The 21,489-nt window shown below is 43.8% G+C and overlaps 2 protein-coding genes across 7 annotated transcripts in view; one reads left to right on the top strand and one right to left on the bottom strand.

The window, feature by feature from the left end:
• Positions 1 to 7,700, top strand: part of TUB (TUB bipartite transcription factor) — an 88,977-nt gene extending 81,277 nt beyond the window's left edge. For all 3 annotated transcript variants that reach the window (XM_043903921.1, XM_043903912.1, XM_043903931.1), the window contains exons 10-12: positions 2,201 to 2,299; positions 2,525 to 2,696; positions 3,157 to 7,700. In XM_043903921.1, coding sequence (XP_043759856.1) covers positions 2,201 to 2,299; positions 2,525 to 2,696; positions 3,157 to 3,290 — 405 coding nt within the window. In that variant the 3' untranslated portion in view covers positions 3,291 to 7,700. The remainder of the gene's footprint in view (positions 1 to 2,200; positions 2,300 to 2,524; positions 2,697 to 3,156) is intronic.
• Positions 7,557 to 21,489, bottom strand: part of RIC3 (RIC3 acetylcholine receptor chaperone) — a 63,548-nt gene continuing 49,615 nt past the window's right edge. For 3 of the 4 annotated variants that reach the window (XM_043903947.1, XM_043903957.1, XM_043903975.1), the window contains one exon: positions 7,557 to 12,785. In XM_043903947.1, coding sequence (XP_043759882.1) covers positions 12,349 to 12,785 — 437 coding nt within the window. In that variant the 3' untranslated portion in view covers positions 7,557 to 12,348. The remainder of the gene's footprint in view (positions 12,786 to 21,489) is intronic. The other variant, XM_043903964.1, reaches the window with a different exon arrangement.

Genomic DNA, 21,489 nt, shown 5'->3' with positions numbered 1-21,489 from the left:
GTCTCTGGGCTTCCAGTTAGACATGACACTCAGGACTTGCTGCCTGTCTGTGGCCTATTCCATCTACTTTTATGGGCAGACAAAGAGGTGCCGTGGGGTGGCCCCTGCCTGGGACAGAACACAGCTGACCACCTGCCTGGCAAGTTCTGGGAATTAGGGCTGCCTCTCTGCAGCCCAGCCTGGATGCCTCCTGGGAAGGAGGAGGCAGGAGGCCTGGGTTCATGTTGGCGCAACCCTCCAGTATTCAGGTCCAACCCTCCAGTATTCAGGTCCTAAATGGACTGTAAGGCCCTTCGCATAATCATCTCACTGAATATTCAACCTAAGAGCTTGAGGCGATCTTTACTATATAGATGAGGAAACTGAATATCAGAGGTTGGGTCACTTGCCAGTGTCACACAGCTTATAGATACCGAACTGGGATATAAACACAAGGAACTTCTCCATCTAATTTCAAAATGAGGGACTGGTACCATTAACTTGGGACTTCATAGCTGTTTCGTATGATCCAATGGTGCCACCTGCTGGTCAGCTCTGGGGAGGCAGTCTGAATCTCTTCAGGTGGTACTTAGCCCCAAGTGCCATTTGAGGCACTGAGAGACAGTAGTGAACAAAGATACACCCTTCTGGGGCTTGAACGCTGAGTGGGGGAGGTAAGCTATAAAATAGCTATGTGACATTCAGAAAACTAAGATCATGGCATCTGGTCCCATCACTTCATGGCAAATAGGTGGGGAGACAATGGAAACAGTGAGAGACTATTTTTGGGGCTCCAAAATCATTGCAGATGGTGACTGCAGCCATGAAATTAAAAGACACCTGCTCCTTGGAAGAAAAGCTATGACCAACCTAGACAGCATATTAAAAAGTAGAGACATTACTTTACCAACAAAGGTCCGTCTAGTCAAAGCTATGGTTTTTCCAGTAGTCATGTATGGATATGAGAGTTGGACCATAAAGAAAGCTGAATGCTGAAGAATTGATGCTTTTGAACTGTGGTGTTGGAGAAGACTCTTGAGAGTCCCTTAGACTGCAAGGAGATCCAACCAGTCAATCCTAAAGGAAATCAGTCCTGAGTATTCATTGGAAGGACTGATGCTGAAGCTGAAACTCCAATACTTTGGCCACCTCATGCGAAGAACCAACTCATTTGAAAAGACCCTGATGCTGGGAAAGATTGAAGGCAGGAGGAGAAGGGGATGACAGAGGATGAGATGGTTGGATGGCATCACTGACGCAATAGACATGAGTTTGAGTAGGCTCTGGGAGTTGGTAATGGACAGGGAGGCCTGGCGTGCTGCAGTCCTTGGGGTTGCAAAGAGTCAGACACGACTGAGCGACTGAACTGAAGAAGGATAAAATAAAGCAGGAAGAGAGCTCAGTTCAGTTCAGTCGTTCAGTTGTGTCCGACTCTTTGCGACTCCATGAACTGCAGCACGCCAGAAGAGGAAGAGGGCCATGAATATTCTTTTAGGAAGGATGGCAGGGAGGGCCTCACTGAGGTGGTGCTTGGATAAAGGCCAGAAGGAAATGAGCGCCAACCGTGCAGGTGTTGAGAATATGGTGAGCAAAAACGCTGGCATGTCAGGGGAGCAGAAGGAGGGCAGTGAGTGTAGCGGAGAGTAGGTGGTGAAGAGAGCGGGTGACGGGGCCATATTTCATGAGGCCTTGCAGGGTGAGGTAAGACCGTCATCTTTTACTCTGAGTGAACTGAGAAGAACGACCTGACTCACCAGGACTGCTCAGCACTGTGTGGAGAACCGATGACAAGGAGGTGGGGCGGGGGCTGAGGAAGTGAAGAGTCCAGCTGAAGGCTGGTCCTTGCTCTTGCTGAGAGATGGTGGTGGTTGAAAAGTGGTTGAATTCTGAGTATAACCTGAAGGAAGGGCTGACAGCATTTGCTGATGGGTTAGAAGTGGTATGTGAGGGTGGGGGGAGTTAAGTTACGACTCCAGGTAGTTTGAGCAGATGGAAGAATGGAGATGTCATTTACTGGAGCAAGGAAGATGGTAAGCGCAGCTTGTTTGGGCAGAGTGGAGATTAAGGAGTCGATTCTGGACATGGTGAGCTTACAGATGCCTCCTGTACCTTCGAGTGGTGATTGACTAGCTTATCTTTATCCCGTCCTCCAGTCTGTCCAGCAGGTAGGTAGAGTCTTCAGATGGCCAGTATTGAGCGAGCTTCTCTTTCTCTTTCTCAGGAGACAAACGTCCTAGGTTTTAAGGGGCCGCGGAAGATGAGTGTGATTGTCCCGGGAATGACCATGGTTCATGAGAGAGTCTCTATCCGGCCCCGCAACGTGAGTCTCCACCCACCCCACCCGCTTTCCCTGTTCTCCCAGCCCCTTCACGCGCTTCTGAGGGCACAGCTCCAGCGGGTGTGTGTGTGTGTGTGTGTATAGACAACGTGAGAAGCCCTGGGGGTCTTAGGGAGATCTAAGGACCCCCACCCTGGGGCAGATCATTCTCTGGGGCGGTCATGGGGCCGAGGCCCGGGCCTGGCTCAGCTGAGGCTGTCCTCCCAGGAGCATGAGACGCTGCTAGCGCGCTGGCAGAACAAAAACACTGAGAGTATCATCGAGCTGCAAAACAAGACGCCCGTCTGGAATGATGACACGCAGTCCTATGTACTCAACTTCCATGGGCGCGTCACTCAGGCCTCGGTGAAGAACTTCCAGATCATCCACGGCAATGACCGTGAGTGTTTCTGCCCTGACCCATGACGTCTGCGTGACACCGGGGCCCTTAGCTTGGGATTTAGCCCACTCAGCCCTGCCTGTAGAGGTCAGAGTTTAAGGACATGGGTTATTCCGTTAGTAAAGGACTTTCTAACCTTAATGACTGGGAGGCCCTGGAAGAACCTCCTCTGGAGCCCTGACCCTAGATTCTGTGCTCACGGCAGAGTCTCAGGCGCGGGACCCCCCTTTGAATGGACTTCCTCTCTTCTTCCCCATCTCCTGGTGTGTGTCTGCGTCTTGTCACCTGTTCCATATCTCCTACTACTTCTCCCATTTGGTCTGTGCTTTACCTCCTCTGGGATTCTCCTGGCATCTCTGCTTCTGGCCTTCTCTCCTTCCTCTCATGACTGGGTGTCTTGTCTGTCCTTCCGCATCCCTGATCTGCCCTTCTCTCTGTCCACACTTCTGCCTGGCTCCAGCGGACTACATCGTGATGCAGTTTGGCCGCGTAGCAGAGGACGTGTTCACCATGGATTACAACTACCCGTTGTGCGCGCTGCAGGCCTTTGCCATTGCCCTGTCCAGCTTCGACAGCAAGCTGGCCTGCGAGTAGCGGCTGCCTCGTGCCCTCTGGGGTTGCCCAGCCTGGAGTGGAGCTGCCCGCCTGCCTGCCTGTGGAGCAGCCCCACCGACCCCCTGTACATAGGCCCCCTGCCAGGTGAACCTTTGGCTCGGTGGGCCCCCGGGCTCAGCCATCTGGGAACTGGCTCCTCTGCCTTTGCTGCTGAGGCAGAGGAGTGGGGGGCATGCGGGGACCAACGCAAATCCTTCCCGTGCCCCCACTCTCGGGTTAGTATCCTGCTGCAGTCGTGTTTGCCAAGCGGAGCAGCCTCTTCAGCCGGGGAGGTGGGAAGAGGTGGGGGGGGAGAGGAAGCACAAGGCAGGGCTGCCGCGGCCTAGCGTCCACTCAGCCCGGAGTCAGATGACCATGGGGCCCCAGCAGTGTGGGGCTCGGTGAGTGTGTGTGTGTGAGAGAGTGCGTGTGAGTGTTGGGGCACATCAGCTTTACATAGCACAGGCTTGGGTAGCTGAGCCTGGCCCTTAACTGAAGAAAGTCTTCGAGCATCAGCTGGCCTCCGCCAGGCCTGGGAGGAATTGGGGTGGAAAGGTGAGGGGCAGGACCCTGTCAGGGTTGCAGAGCCCCGCTGTGGCTACGGGAATTGGCTGGCGGCCTGGGGTTGGGGCTCATTTGATTTCTCTAGGATTTCTTAGTGTGCGCAAAGGCAGCAGGAGGCCGGCCCCCAAGGCCAAATGTCTTAGCAGGTAGGGCCTGTAGGATCCGTACAGGCTGAGCATACAGGTGGCACGTGGGCCAGGGCTGTCCAGCAGCCCTGCCGGCTGACCCAGGGAACCCCAGGATGAGCCCCAGACTGCACACAGGTAGGTGTGCCTGGGGCTCCTGCCTGGCTACAGCTCCCTGCAGCCAGCCTAGGCTGTGGCCACTGAGGGCGTGTGTGTAGTTGTGAGCTGGGAATGGGAAAGGGTGAGGAGAGCGGGAGGCATGTTAGAACCACAAGGGATCAGACGTGGCAGGACCGACCCTTAGAGATCACCTAGAAGATGGACTTGCCTGGGGTCACCTGGCTGGTTAAGAATTTGGATTTCAGTTCCCTTCATTTCCTTGTTCCCACCATCCCCCCAAAAAAACTCTCTCTGGCCTTCCTGGGGTGCAGTGTGCATTCTCACGCACCTGATTCCAGACTTAGAAATGTCAAGAGGTGGTGAAGTTGAGACCTTTTCAGTGGGAAACCGGGCAGTTCCCTGCTGAAAGCTGTCTGGATTTTGCATGTCCATCTGACCAGGACTGGCCTGTCTGGCTCCCCCCACCCTGAGGGCAGGCTTTAGCAAGGCTGCTGCCCAGTTTTCTATCCAGGTGGTTGTGAGTGGCCTGACCTCTCCCCCTGCCGCCCTCCCCCTCGGATGGCACCATCCACGCTGCAGACTTGGGAACGCGTGCATGTGTGTCATTCGCCCTGACAGAGGCTGCCGGCCCAGATGGAGATCAGAAATCAGTGGGAAACAAGCGAGAATTGTTCCTCACTTCAGAGTAGATGGATGTCCTTGGAAAGACTACACAGAAGTTGGGTTTTTTTAAAGTCATACTTTAAACATGTTAGCAAGGCCCCGAGTGAGGTGGTGCAGCTGTTTTGACTTCAGTGGAACTAGGCTGTTCTCATTTCCTGGGAATCCAGGTTTTCACCTGTTGAGTGCTTAAAGCGAGCCCTCCTGTCCTAGCAGGGACCTGGCCACACCGGGGGCTTCCGTCTCTGGTAACATCATCTGGTATCTAGACCACTCTGACTTGGGACCTTCTTGAGGGTGCTGGAATTTTCTGTCCTGGAGCAGGTCCACTTCCCAGGGAAATACTGTTGTGCTGTCCTCCTTTCCATAGTCCCAATTTGGCTCTTCCTGTCTTGACTTTGAGAAGAGAGACCTACTGACATTTGGAATGACAGAAGCTAGATGACCTCAAATGTCTAGTCAAGCTGTTTCTCTGGGTCAGTGATTTTAAGGTAGAAAGGTTGATCCGGGATCTTTGAGAGAGGGAGGATCCTGGTGGCAGAGTGGAGAATTCATCAGACATACAATGGAAAATGTGTCTCCTGCTCACTCCTCTAGTACACAGAGGATGGGTTGATGAGTGTTTCATTAGGATCAGGAGTGTGGCCTGAGAGTTCCAGCCTGGCAGTGGCAGAGGGTGATTCAATGACAAAACCCTCTTTTAGGTACTGAGTGACAGGCAAGAGCACTCATCACCTGCTGGAGACCCAGCCTGGCAAGGTCTTTTTTAAGACCCCATTCTGGGTGATGCTGGTTTTCCTTAGCCATGGGCCCAGACTCCTAAAGCTGCTGGGACCCCTGGAGACCACTTGGGCTCAGTCTCTCCCCCACAGTAAGAGTCCTTGCCCTTCGTATCCACTACCCAGGTGATCCTTGGTTGGGCAGGGAACTTGGTGATGGAACAAGCATGCCCCAGGGGCGTTGGGTAGCTGGGGCCTTAGGCAGCTCCTCTGTAACTGCTCCTGCCGCCAGCTCCTCCTGGGGCCACACCCCATCTCTTGCCCCACACAGTTCTGCAGAGCAGTAAGGTTCACATCCCTAACTCTTCTCCAGTCCTGGCTTTTCTTTCCTTATGGCTCTAAGGTGCTCTGTGTCTGTCTCTTTGTGTGTATTTGGGGCCAAGGGCAATCGGTGAACAATCAATTAAGGTTTCCTATTATGATCATATTTCTGTGGATGAATAGGAAAGGAATGAGGATGTAGCTATGATCACCTGTGGATTTTGTTCATTCATTTCATGCCCTTTGATCAGAAAGCGTACCTGGGAAAGTACCAACTCCTTCTCCAGAGGTTCTGCTTGGGAAGACACTATCCAAAAAAGTGTAGTTCTTCAGTTTCCACTCTGCATTACCTGGAGAAATTGGTGTGTTGCACGCGTGTTTTGGATGAATTTGAACTTATTGTAGTTGAATGTGCCTTAAAAATCATGACACTAATTCAGAACGAGCATGTGAGGTCCAGACCCATGCTGAGGACAGGTGTTAGAAGCCAGGGAGTGTTATCGTCACAGGCTAGAAGAGAACCTTTGGGGCCCGCCTCCTGCAGTGACAAGAAGGAACAAAACTGTAGAAGCAGATGTCTTTTTTTTGCTCTAGAAATAGTGGGGCATTTACCTCAAAATGAATTTACCATATATTCAGAGGTAGTTCTGAACTTAACAAGCCACAGTGATGATTTCAAACTAAGATGCCTGTGCTTTCCTTACAGCAAGTGAGGGGGGTGGGTCCACGGCTCTGTTAACGCAAGCACAAATTCCGTCTCCAGGGTGGGGTCCCTGGCTTTCCCTTCCTGTGGGAATACTGGCCTTCCCTTCTCTACAGTTCCTCACCCCAGCTGAGATAGCCCTGTGACCTCAGGATGCCAGGGGGCGCTCAGAGCACATGTTTCCAGAGAGCTGAAGGAGGCTGCTTGCTCTGATGCCCAGCACTGAGGGGGGCCTGACTCCTTGGCACTCAGGGCCCAGCGCCGGGACCCTACACTGCCCTGGGCCCTGGCCTGTGTAACTGGAGCGGCCCCCAGAACAGGCCAAACTATGGGCTCTTGTTTTTGAGTTTATTGGTCATCTGTCCTTCCATGCCTCTAGTTTTGCAATTTTTTTTCATCGCAGGATATGGGGGGAAAAGTCCAACAGAAGTTATGGGACAGGTTTGGTTTTTGAATTTTCCAACCAGGCTGAGAAGCAAGTTGGTCTTACAGAAAGCACTACTGCACTTAGTAATCAAGTGATTTTGAGCAAACCATGTGATTTTTCTAGATCTGTTTTCTCACAGAATAAGATTAGACTGTCATAGCTTGCGGTAGGATTCGGGGTGAATGAAAGTTGGTCCTTGCTCATCACTTTCTGGCTCATCACTGTGCCTTTTTTCTTTCCTGAGAAAGATGTCACACCTCTTTCCTCTTCTGTTCTCTTGTCCCTCCCTGCTTCCCTCTCAAGATCCAGGCAGAGCTGGAAATTAGGCTGAGATCCAGAGTTTCCTAGAGAGTAACAGAGTGACTTAGAAAGGGAAGCCCAACTCTGGCCTCTTTAGTCCTGCATTTGGTGACAAAGGGGACTTAGAATGGTGACACTTCTCTTGCTGAGAGCATACATTTAGCCAGTTTGCATAATGCCTAGAATGTGTATGTCTGTTTGCACAAGACTGTCTTTTCCTATTTTGGAGTGGTCAGACATTTTATTTTTGTTCAAAATTATCGAGTTTTAGACAAACTTGCAAAACTGTGCTTTTATTAAGTGATCTTTTGAATAAACTCTTTGGTATTCTGGAGCAAATGTATTTATTTATTGGTATGTGCAATGACAAAGTTGGTATTTTCCCATGTTGACATTATGTATGTTGTAGAACTTAATGTTTGTCTAAGTACAGACCATATATCAACAAATTAAACTTGAACTGTTTCAACACTGCTGTGCACTTTTTTCCCCCCATGAAAGAAAAAACATGTTTCTTACCTAGAAGTTTTTTTCTACAACATTCATTCCTTCTGCCCTAAGAGCTCAGGGAAGGGCAGGAGGGTGGTGGTAACAAGGGGATCATAGCTGGTTTGGAAACAGTCACCTGTGGGAGCAAACTGTCTTTCCTCTGGCTGTGCTCCTCAAGTTTAAAGATGGTCAGAACCCCACATGCAGAGGCTGGGAAGGGCTGGAAGAAGGGTAAAGACAGGAGGTACTAAACTAGCTCATCCTTTGCAGGCTCAGCTGTGCCGGCCGGAAGAGCGGGCTGCTGCTTCCTAGTAAACCCTGTGGGCCTGGTCCCAAGGAACAAAACAGGGCTGTGGAACTGGAAAAAGGTGGGGAAGGCCAAAGTGGTAGAAATAACATGAAGACCCAGACGCTGGGTTCCTCTAGCCATATGCAGAGCAGTCTGACCTGTTTAAACAGAACCTGGACACACTACACGCTTGGGAATTTTCTTTTCAGCCTGTGGCAGATCTGAAGTCAAGAGGAAGGGAGGCTGCAGTTATGCCTGACAGCTACAGGTCTGGTCCTAGGTGGGGAGGACCAAAACTGAAGTCACCCAGTGACTGCAGGACCTGGGCTCTGGGGCATTCCTGGCAATCAGGATAGCCTTGGAGTGTCAAGTCCAACAGCCCAGCAGCACAGGAACTTGGTGAGTGCTATGCTGTTGATGGCACTGGTCTGAGCACCCAGGACAGGCTACACCCTGGACAGATCCTATACATAGCATCTCATTTCATCCCAACAGCTCTGCAAGGGGAGAGCTTCCCAATTCAAAACTGAGGGAACTGGTACTTAGAGAAGTTAAGGAGTAATCTAAGGAAAAGGAGAAATTTGGCCTATTTAATTTGTTTAAGAAAATGGGAAAGGAAAAACCTAACATTAGGTACATTTTAGAAAGATTTGTATGAAAATCATCAACGCAAAGTCTGTGATACTTTGTTTTTCTCATTTCTGGGTAGCTGACATGTTCAATTTTCCTCTGGAATATAGTCTGGGTTGAGGGAATTTAATGTGGTGATGAGTAGTGTTGGTTTATTACCCCAGATCAAGAACCTACCTGGACTGTGGCCTCTCTCCATGGCTTTGCCTCTGGGAAATAGCATATGCAGGACACTACTATGATAAAAAGGAAAGAGGATTTTGTAGTTTAGTGATCAGGTTAAAGATGATCTCTTCAACAGCTCTGGACAGGGTCCATGGAGAGTCCTGGTTGATAGCTATTATCCTGGTGTAATTATTATTAAAGCTCCCTTTTCCTAAAGTGTCCCAGTTTGGACTGTAAGTCGTTGGATAACCCAGGCCATGGAAGGTGCATGGGGTGCTCACAGGCATCTCTTCCAGAGGCCGCACGGGCCTCCACTCCTCACTGCAGCTCTGTCCCTGGCTCCCGAGCTCCCACAGCACTGGTCCTGGAGCTAGGGAGATGCCCTGCTTGTGCTCCTGGCCTGACCAGGGAAGGGCATCTCCAGGCCAGATCACCCACCTGAGTTACTAAGCATGGCCCCACATGATGCAGTTATTTCCTAGGCCAACTACCTGACCCCAGAGGTATGACTCTGCTCTACCATGGTGCCCAAAAGTCACTGCAGACCTAGTGCCAGGGGACTGATAAAGTTCTCAGCCCAGATCAGTTCTGGAGAAATGAAGACCACGAGAAAAGAGATGACAAAAACCAGGCCCATGACTTTGGTCATCCTGGGCTGTATATATAAATATAATCTCATCCCTGAAGAACAACGTAATTCTGAAAAATCCAAAAAGGACTGCCTAATCTGAAACAACTGAAAAGTAAATTTTTTAAAATATAAATACATAAATATTTTCCTGTTACATAAGCCCACCAAGAATGAGGGCAGCAAGAATCATCATGAGGTCTCAGTACTTGGGGCAGGAACTGTTTCTACAAGCCAATTTCGCCCAGAGATGAACATTCCAAATAAAGAGTTGGTTATGTGACACCTTACATACCAGCCTCAAATATCAAAATACCTGAACATCCATTTACTTTCACACCTCACTGCTCTACCACCACTCTTTCTGCCAACTGTATCCTTTCTCTTCTTTGCACTTCTGGAGAAGTTCATAGCATCCCTCAAGATCCATCTCCTCTGTAGAGTTTCTTGGAAGTACTTTAGCAAAAGTGACCTTTTCTTCCTTTGTGCTCATATGGATTTGGGTCCATATCTCAATTATAGCACAAAATCTTGCACAATAAAGTAGCTACGCTTGCTGAGTGGTTATCCTATATGAGATAGGACCAATGCTGTTTTATAAGCACTGATGATTTCACTTAATCTCTGTAACTGTGGATTTAGTCCTCATACCCTGTAAGACCTGGGCTCTGACTCCCCACCTTTAGCGATGAGAAAGCCAAAGTTCTCAGGGTTAAGGAGCTGGCCAGATTCTACAACTAGAATAGACAAGGATGGAACTGTGACCAACATTTCTCTGCCTGCAGAACTCACCATCTTGAGCCCTTTTACAGTTTACAGTTCATTTTAAAAAATAAACTGGATAAGGCTCTCATATTCAACTGTTTTTTCCTCAAAGGCAGGAATTAAGCAGTGGTCTACAAGATGAATAAATGAGAGAATAAGCAGAAGGAAACAAATATCCACCTCTAATAAGGGAATCATATCCTAAGGCAAAAAAGAAACTTGAACCAGAGTCCCAGAACTCTCCTCATAAATCAGCCCCTCACTGTGATGAAGAGAAAGAACATGGCAAATAATTTATCGAAACAGGAAAGAGCACCTACATTATTTTTTACCTTCAGCATTATATTACATCTAGATTGTTCTCAGTACATTTTAAACTCCTTTCTTTACAAGTGAATCTAATGTTCTACACAGAGATAGATACAGTATGCTTTCTATGGACTCAGTCTTCATTGCCTTTTCTCTGTAGTCATTAACAAGAAATGCATAGCTGTAGCTGACACATCATCTTAATATGATCCTGTGACAGTAGTGTATATGCTTATATGTGATCTAACAGTGATTAAATTATTTTCTTGGTCTCTGACTCATTCCAGGTATAGTGGAACTCTAAAAGCCAAGTCCACCTTTATATGATTTCTTAGTTTTCAAGTCTTCCACATTTCGTGGTCCTCGGGAATGTGTCCTCTTGAAACTCTCAGGTCTTACCTGTAAACTGAATTCACTCATCCTTACTATACAGAATACATCTTACCTCAAGGAGACACATGACCAATGGCAGCTCAGAAATTAGACTCTGGGTTTGGTCACAGTCCTCCCTGTCCTACCCTACCTCCCACTTTACCCAACTTTCTCAATAGACTCAGATATCCAAATACGGAACACATGGTCTGTTCCCAGGCACTGCTGTATTGGGTCCCTGCAATATAGGGACCCAATGGCTTGGGTCCAAGGTCCTTAGACCAAGGACAGCACGTGGTCTACAAGTTCAATCCTCCTCGTTTCTGTTTTAATTTGTTGTAAGAACAAATTCCCTAGAGGACACACATTCAGAAACAGCATTTAAGCAAGGACTGCCTGTCAGTACATGGGTTTACTCTCCATCAGCCACTCCTTGGCCTTGTGAGCATCTCATGGCAGGACCTCCACCCTTCAGCAGCCTTTCCTGGAGCTTCAAATCTTGGCTCCACAGGGCAAGGACTAAAGTCTCTATCTCAAGCTTCCTCTGGCCACGGAAGACCAGAGGTATGAAGGTGCTTCTACATTGGGCAGTTCTGTTAAGCAGAACAAGGATAAAGGAAGCTAGAGATCCAGGCATTATTAGAGAAAAACTGTTTCCTGGCAAGCCTGTCCCTGTAGAAGGATATGGCCACCCACTCCAGTATTCTTGCCTGGAGAATTCTATGGACAGAGGAGCCTGGCAGGCTGTAGTCCATGGGGTCCCAGAGAGTCAGACACAACTGAGTGACTAACACTACTACCACTATTACCAGCAAGCCTCTAGGCTCATTCTCAGGTCAATGGGAGTCTTCTATGCTGGAGAAAAGCGGAGGTTTGAGGCAGCCTCGGGGCTCTGCAAAAGGCCGTCACTGTAACAGGCTCCTCAAGAGGCCCTCGCTGTAAGTGGCTTCAGCTCAGGCAAGAGTCCCCGCTCTGGCCCTACCATTCCCACAAACAAAACGTTCTCCTTCTTGAACCCAGCAGATCACTAACCTGCTCAAGGCCCAAAGAATAAGGCACCTTGGACTCAAATCTTCACTCTTGCAACCTTAAGTCCTCATCATGTGTAATGTGATGTTCGTCACAGGTAAACCATCTGTTACTTCTAACACGGAGAGTCAAACCTCTGCCCTGAGTGGTCCCATCTGTAATTATGATAGATCAAAAATTACTCAGGGGATCAAATCTCTGGTGGAGCAAAGGAGGAAGAGAAAGAGGGAGGCTGTCTTGTGTTCATACTAATTTCTATGATGTTTTGTAAGGTGACAGGTGTGCAAGCACCAGGAAGGATTTATGATATCCATGGTAGTGGCCTGATTGGCTATGATACTTAAACACGGAGAATGAAGTACAGGGCACAGGGCCAAGGATGAAATCACAGAGGAGAGAAAGGTCACCTTGGGACTACAGTAATGGTCCTAGAACGACTGTTCTCACTCTAAACCCTGGGGATGCCGCTTCCTCAGCATGCCACCTGGATCTGCTTTATCTGCACTGATGCCTGACCCTGCATCTCTCAAGTCATAGGGCCACACTTCATTGGTGGTTTCCTCCGGCTCACTGTAACTGTTTGCACCAAATCCAGCATTCTCTGCCAAGACGGCGGGATCCTCTTCTTCAGGAGACCAGCAGGAACATGGTTCTGGCTCTAGGTCACATGAGGTAACAGAATTATCTTCCTGAGCTCTGGGCTCAGTAGGCATTGCCCAACCCACACGGTCTGATACTTCCTCTTCTAGCACTCCCATTCTTTCAGCCATTTCTTCAGCAGAGGGCTCTTTTGAGTCAGGGTAATCCACCAGGATGGTTTCTTGCCTATGCTTGATGCAATCTGAAAGGTCATAAATTGGATAAGTCTCTTCGGGATAACCTAGAGAAAAAAGTAGCACAAAGGTCTTACAAAGAATGTCTCTTCCAAATAAATAGTGTCTGGTTCAAAGAGGCTTCTCAGGCAGCAGCCATCCTATCCCAACAAATCCATTCAAGAAATCTCTAAGAGGACTGACAGTTCTCAAGTTTCACTTGAGCAAATTCTTGGCGATCCAGCTGACTGTCCACCAGCTCTATGAAATACAAACTAAGTCAGCTGAAAATCCCTTCTCAAGTTCAGGGTGCTTGGGGCAGAGTGTAAGTCTCACACCTCAAGCTTCTGCAGTAGTGATGAAGATTAAACAAACAACATGATCCTCAGTTTAAAAAAAAAAAGTGCCAAACACCAGATGGAGAGAGCATAGCTCAAGGCTAATGTTTATAATTTCTATTTGGAACCATTTCCAAAGCTTCCCAGGGGCGGGGTGGGAGTGGGGGAGGAGGAAAGGAATGTTGAGCTCTTTGAAAAATACACCACAAAGCCTTCTACTAAGCAAAACAATTGAAATGGCTTGCAAGTGTCAGAAATAGAGCACACTTTAGCAAGACATGCCCAAGATCCCCAAGGACAAAGACTGCATTTTGAGAAGACAGAATTCCCATTGTTGGCTTCTTCGTCTTCACGACAGGGAACAAAAGAAAACAACAAACTGGTAAACAAAATGAATCCCAGCAATGATAATGAGAAAAGAGAAAATGTTGCCAAATTAAAGAATGAAATGAAATAAATCTGTGTCAGCCAAGCCGAGCCTGAGCAGCAGATGGGCCGTGCTGGAGCTCATATGCCGGTGCTGGCAACAGCAGCCGTGCTCACCATACAACGCGAAAGCCAGAGAATTCAAAACCCATTTGCACATTATGATAATTGGCAAGTTGAACCCTAACATAAACCATTTTTTTTTTGCCTACAAATTCTGAAAAGTTGGGGTCTTTTTTTGTGCCATGCACAGTGTGGAGACACATTTTTACAACATTTATGATCGGAGGGAAAAAAAACAGTCAAAGTCACACAGGCTTATTGTAGAAAATCTGAAAAACCCAGACAAGTTTTAAAAGAGAAAACAAATCACCTAGAATCCCATCACTAATAACAATGTGTTGTACTACCTCTGGCCTTTTTATCACTGCAAGTGATATTTTTCTCTTTTTTAACAAAGAGGGATCATACAGTACATAAAATATTGTACCCAGATTCTTTTCCTTCAACATTATATCATGAGTACTTCTTCATATTATTAGGCATTTAAAAGTTGGCTGCAAAATATCCCATCATACAGCTACATAACTGACATGATTTACCATGCCCCTTCTGTAAGACATTCAGATTCTTTCCAATTTTCCATTATAAGTTTCATATTAGTTAAGATCTCTGAATATAAATCCATGTCCATTTCCCTATTTTTTTAAGATAGACTTTTAGAAATATGAAAACTAGACCAAACGGGAGGGACATTTTAAAAGCTTTTTTTATACTCTGCCAAATTACTTTCCAGAAGAATGGTATAAATTTTTAGTCCTACCAGTGATATAAAAAAACTGTCCTCCTCCTCACATCCTCACCAGCACTGTAGTAGTGTGTCAAGAATCTCGCCAATGCAGCCTTAGTTTCCAGGCTTAACTTACTGCGGACAGTATGCTGGGTAAACTGGAGCTTAGCTACCCAAGGTCCTCACAGTCTCTTTGGTCAAAGGCAGAGGCTGGGGAAGTTAGCTCTAGTTAGCTCCTAGCCACTGAATGCTTAAGAGTGAAATCTGTTTTCTGGCATATTTCTGCCTCTCCCTACACCAAGAACAAAGCTTAATGTTGGAATTTCTTGACTATCTGCCTTGGTTTAAGATGGGGAAGCCTGCTGAAGAAAATCAAACAGTGACTCACATAACTACTGGAGTAGCCCATATCAGCCAACGTACTGGTTACCCAAGAACTTCATTAAAAACATAAGCAAGAAACAAAAACTCACTGGTCCTACGAGGAAGTCAGCAGTCCAAAACGGGAACCAAAATAAGCAAACTAAAGTGAAAGTGAAAGTGAAGTCGCTCAGTCGTGTCCGACTCTTTGCAACCCCGTGGACTGTAGCCTACCAGGCTCCTCTGTCCATGGGATTCTCCAGGTAAGAATACTGGAGTGGGTTGCTATTTCCTTCTCCAGGGGATCTTCCCAACCCAGGGATCGAACCCAGGTCTCCCGCATTGCAGGCAGACACTTTAACCTCTGAGCCACCAGGGAAGGTCAATCAGCTTTTAACTGACATTTCCAGTAATATTCAACTGGTTATTGTATATATAAAACCAATCAGGCTTCAATATAAACAAAGGAGCAAACAGAATATAAGAAAGAGCTGTCAGAAACTGAAAATCCTAATTGCAAAAAAAAAAAAATTAACCTGAATAAGGACGAAAAGAGTAGGTTGAAATAGACATGACTGAGAACCAAATTAATATATTAGAAGTTCAAGGTGAAGAATTCTCCTAGGACAAAGATAAATATGACAAAGAAATGGAAATTATGAGAAAAAAGATAAGCTGCACAGAAGACCTACCCAAGATCCAATCTTAGAATTATTACAATTCTACAGTGAGAGGGCAGAGTAGGTTAAATGGGAGCAATAATCAAAGAAATTATAAGAAAATATTTTTGAGTTGAAAAAAAGTCCCAAGTCTTCAGATGGATAAATGCTAGGTAAAAATACTTTGAAAAATCCATACATTAATACATAGTCAGATATATGCTGATGAACTTGTACAAATTCAAACTTTTAAGTATAAAAAGAATATGAATTTCCAGACAGAAAACAGAAACTAGCTAACCAAAAACAGGTTGCCCATTGAGAAAAAGAATAAGACTGGGATAAAAGTTATCATTTTCAACATCAAATGAAAGTAGAGAATGAAGCAATGTTCTCAGACTTATGAGGGAAAACGGCATGATCATATAATTTTATACCCATCCAAAAAATTATTTGTATCAAAGTGAAAAGTTAAGTCCAATACTTAGAAAGCCCTCTCTTCTATTTTGGGGGAGCTGGGGGAGGCCTTAAGGAAGTATTCTGACAGATACAAAAATTAATAAAAGTTTAAATTAAAGAAAGAAGATACTGTATATAAGAAAGTGGTAAAAAATGAAATCTATAAGAATTATCAATGTAAAATAAATAATTATTGATAATGTGGTTAGAAATTTAATGACATTGTTAAATACTTAGAAAAGGCTAATATCTTTAAAAGCTGCATAAATCATTTGGAGCTAAAACTCTACATAATTTCAACAAAACCTAAGTAGTAGGTAGAAAATAAATAAGAATAATTTTACCTTATTTGGGAACAGGTTATATAATGAAGATTTGCAATTTGGAAGGAAAGAAGTAATTCCATTTTTCATTTCATTGATTACTACTGAGAATGAAATAATTTTTCTTCTGTTTTGTAGCCAGTTGAACTTTTTTCTTTTGTGCACTGCATAGCTAGGTGGATATCAGTGTTTCCTAAATTAGTTGTAGAACTTTTTATATATTAAAGATATCCGCTTCTTTGCTGATTATATTTGTTACAAGTATTTTTCCAATTTTAATGTAGGCTCTGAAAACTTTTCGACCTTGTCTGATCTACAGAAAGTAAAAGTTTTATGTACACCATGTAAGTTTTATGTTATGCTATCCTCTCCCTTATAATTTCTTGCATTGCTTTTTTAAATGAGTTTATCTTATGTTAATTGTAGATTGATGTGTAGTTATAAGAAATACAGAAATCCCATGTACTCTAGTTTTTTCTAATGATAAACCTTACAAAACTATACACTATAATATCACAGCCAGGATGTTAATACTGATATAGTCAGTATACAGGAACATTTCCATCACCACAAGGATCCCTTATACTGCCCTTTAATGGCCACACCTACTCCCTCCTGCCCCTAATTCCCTCCTTAACCTCTGGCAACTACTAGTCTGTTCTCCATTTCTATAATTTTGCCATTTCAAGGCTGTTACATAAATAGAATCACATTACATAATAATCTTTTACAATTAGTTTTTTTTTTATTCAACATAATCTGGAAATTCATCCAAACTGTTGCATTTATCAGTAGTCTATTCCTTTTTATTGCTATAATCTTTCCCAGCCATCAGAGTCTTTCCAATGAGTTGGCTCTTCGTATCACGTGGCCAAAGTATCAGAGCTTCAGCTTCAGCATCAGTCCTTCCAATGAATATTCAGGATTGATTTCCTTTAGGACTGACTGATTTGATCTCCTTGCAGTCCAAAGTGAAAGTGAAGTTGTTCAGTCATGTCCAATTCTTGGCGATCCCACGAACTGTAGCCTACCAGCTCCTCTGTCCATGGGATTTTCCAGGCAAGAATACTGGAGCGGGTTGCCATTTCCTTCTCCGGGGGATCTTCCCAGCCCAGGGATCGAACCCAGGTCTCCCGCATTGTGGGCAGATGCTTTACCATCTGAGCCACCAGGGAAGCCCTGCAGTCCAAAGGGACTCACAAAAATCTCCAACACCACAGATCAGAGGCCTCAATTCTTTGGCGCTCAGCCCTCTTTATGGTCCAACTTTCACATCTGTACGTGACTACTGCAAAAACCATAGCTTTGACTATACAGACTTTTGTCAGCAAAGAAATGTGTCTGCTTTTTTAATATGCTGTCTAGGTTTGTCATAGCTTTTCTTCCAAGGAGCAAGCATCTTTTAATTTCATGCCTGCAGTCACCATCTACAGAGATTCTAGAGCCCAAGAAGATAAAGTGTGTCACTGTTTCCACTGTTTCCCCTTCTATTTGCCATAAAGTGATGGGATCGGATGCCATGATCTTAGTTTTTTGAGTGTTGAGTTTCAAGTCAGCTTTTTCACTGTCCTCTTTCACCTTCATCAAGAGGCTTTTTAGCTTCTCTTCACTTTCTGCCATAAAGGTGTTATCTGCATATCTGAGGTTACTGATATTTCTCTTGGCAATCTTGATTCCAGCTTGTGCTTCTTCCAGCCCAGCATTTTTCATGATGTACTCTGCATGTAAGTTAAATAAGCAGGATGACAATATACAGCCTTGACATACTCCCTTCCCAATTCTGAACCAATCCATTGTTCCATGTCCAGTTCTAACTGTTGCTTGTTGACCTGCATACAGGTTTCTCAAGAGCCACAGGTAAGATGGTCTCATATTCCCATTTCTTTAAGAATTTTCCAGTTTGTTGTGAGCCACACAGTTAAAGGCTTTAGTGTGGTCAATGAAGCAGAAGTAGGTATTTTTCTGGAATTCTCTTGCTTTTTCTATGATCCAGCAGATGTTGGCAATTTGACCTCTGGTTCCTCTCCCTTTTCTAAATCCGGTTTGTACTTCTGGAAGTTCTTGGTTCACATACTGTTGAAGCTTAACTTGAAGGATTTTGAGCATCACCTTGCTAGCATGTGAAATGAATGCAAGTGAGAAAAACACAGTATGTCTCCCCATTTATTTATTAATAGATCTTTGATTTTTTCATTAGTGTTGTATGGTTTTTCAGCATGCAAATCCTGTACATGTTTTGTGAAATTCACACCTAAGTCATTCATTTTTTTGAATGATTACAAAGTTTTCATTTTGATGCCACCATGTTCATTGCTAATGTACAGAAATACAATTGATTTCTGTATGTTTATCTACCTCGCTGAACTCATTTATTAATTTTAGCTTTTAAAATAGATTCCTCAGGGTTTTCTATCAGACCATCATGTGATCTGCAAGCAGGCCTTTTATTTCCTTTCCTTTCTTCCTGTACTACCAAGAACTTTCAGCACCATGCTGAATAAAAGTAGTCATCCTTGCCTGTTACCAATCTTAGGGAGAAAGCATTCATTGTTCACCATTAAATATAACATTAACTGTAGGTTTCACAGATTCTCTTTATCAAGCTGACAAAATTCCCCTCTTGTCCTAATTTCTGTTTTTATAATGAACAGATCTTGCACTGCTTTTATGCTCAAGAATTTTTTTCCTGCTAAGAGCGAATACCTATTCACAACTATTTTTTTTCTAGTTTTTAAGGTTCTTCTCCTCCATCCTTAGCTATTTAATATACGTAGGGTTATTCTGATTTTAATATGTATGCTCTTACTTCTGCTCTGGCAATAATGAAGGCATGAGGATTCCCCTGTTAAACAACTAGAAAATCAAATAAAAGATATGAAGAGCCAATTTTCAAACATTACATAACAAAAGTAGTCATGGATCCTGAGAAAAGGGAAGCCCGTGGTCTCACAGAGCTTGGAAGGCAAAGTTCAGGGAGACCAGAGCAGTGAGAATATATAGGGAAAAATACTGGAAGGAAAGGAGCTTCGCAAAGAGAGCTCCAGAGATCTATAGAGGGGACTCCTAATGTTGTTAATTGTGTTCGGATCTGTGCAGATATGGGATAAAACTAACCAGGGCCAGGAAAATAAATGATAAAAGCATTAGGCCTGTAAATTTCTGGAGCTCACACATGGCTATAACAGTTCACGTCCTTACCAGCCAAAGTGGAAAGACCTTGTGAAGCATCACACAGAGTCCAGAGAAAGATGCTGCTTTACTAACAGGGCTAAATTAGCCACGGAATAAAAGTTGCTTTGGACCCACTCTAACAAACCTTAAAAACAAGCACTGAAAAAAAAAAAAACAAGCACTGAAGGATCCAACTGATTTCTGGTAACTTAACTGTGTATTAGAAAGAAGTCCAACACTAAAGTACTAAGACAAAATCTAGCATTCCACAATGTAAAACTCATAATACCCATCATCCAATCAAAATTTACCAGGCATGCATAAAGGGCAGGAAATGAGGACCCATAACAAGGGAAAAAATATCAGTAACTAGAAAGAGATCTAGAAATGACACAGAAAATAAGATTAGCAATCAAGTCTGTTAAGAAAGCTGTTATAAATATGTCTCATATGTTCAAGAAGGTAGAAGAAAATATGAATATATGATAGAGATAAGACATAAAAAAACCCAAACAGAACTTCTAGAGATGAAAATACAATATCTGAGATTAAAAACACACTGAATGAGACTTAGAGCAGATTATATACTGTGGAAGAAAAGATTAATAAAGCTGAAGACATAGGAAAACGATCCAAAATCAAGCATGATGGAAGCAAAAGACTGAAGGGGTAAAAAAAAGAGCCCATATGTGACCTGTGGAACAATGTAAAAAAATCTAACAAACATGCAACTGGAGAATCAAGAGAGCACAGAAGCTCAAGAGAACTATCTCATGAATGAAACAATGACCAAAAATAGATCAAGGATCTAAGCTTCCACCTTAAGAAACTAGAAAAAGAATGTCAAACCCTAAGTAAGCCATAGAAATCAATGAAATAGGAAATAATAAAAAACCCGAACCACAGTATAGTTCTTGAAAAGATCAACAGTGTTGATAAACCTCTGATCAGTCTAATCAGGAAAAAAAAATTACAAAAAGGCCCAATTACCTATATCAGGAGAAGAACAGGACACATCCTTATAGATCTTACACATATTAAATAAATAGCGGAATATTATAAATAATTTTATACTAATAAATTTGATAATGAGAATAAAATACATAAACTAATTGAAAGATACAATCTATCAAAGTTCAGTCAAGAAGAAATAAACTGATATAGTGCAATTCATGTTAAGAAATTAAATTCACAGTCATATAAGTCTTGCCACAAAGAAAACTCTAGGCCCAGATGGTATCACTGGAGAAATCTGCCAGACATTTAAGGAACAAATAAGTAGTCCTACACAAACTCTTCTTTACAAAAAAAAATCAGTATAATTCACTAACTTAAGTCACCAAAACAGAAAAATAATAAGATCAGTTCATGTGATTAACAAAAAGCATTCATAAAATCTCAATACCTATACATGATGAAAAACTCTCAGCAAAGCAAAACCAGAAGGAAGCTTCCTCAACTGAAAAAGAACATCCATGATAAACCAAGAGCTCACATCATATTAATGGAGAATGTGTGAGCACTTTCTACCTAATATCAGGAAAGCAAGGATATTTGCTTTCACCACTTCTATTCAATATTGTGCAAGGAAGTTCTAGCCAGTGCAGTAAGCCAAGAAAAGGAAAAGACCTATAGATTAAAAAGAAGTAAAACTGTCTTATGTAAATAATTTGAGACTGTCTACATAGCAAGTTTAAAGAAATTTAATCTTAAAAAATCTGAAGGAAAAAAAAAAGAAGCTACTAGAAGTGTGTTTAAGAAAGTCACAGGATACAAGATCAGAAAACAAAAATAAATTGTGTTTCTACACAGATAGCAATAAGCAATTTAAAAAATTTTAAATATCACTTATGATATAAAAAATATGAACCTTAAGGATAAATTTACAAAATATGTATAAGACCTAAATACTGAAAACCATAAAACATTGCTGAGAAACTAAAGATCTAAATAAATGGAAAGATAAAAATGTTAATGGATTGGAAGATTCAATATTGTTATGATGTCAATTTTTCCAAATTGATCTAAAGAATCAATACAATGCCAATCAAAATCCTATCAGGCTTTTTTTTTTTTGTAGAAAGTAACATAGAGCCTCTTGATGAAAGTGAAAGAGGAGAGTGAAAAAGTTGGCTTAAAGCTCAACATTCAGAAAACAAAGATCATGGCATCTGGTCCCATCACTTCATGGCAAATAGATGGAGAAACAGTGGAAACAGTGGCAGACTTTATTTTTTGGGGCTCCA

Source organism: Cervus elaphus, chromosome 1, assembly GCF_910594005.1.
Source record: "Cervus elaphus chromosome 1, mCerEla1.1, whole genome shotgun sequence".
Classification (NCBI taxonomy): Eukaryota; Metazoa; Chordata; class Mammalia; order Artiodactyla; family Cervidae; genus Cervus; species Cervus elaphus.
Note: the sequence above shows the minus strand (reverse complement) of the source record. Positions and strands in the feature narration are given on the sequence as shown.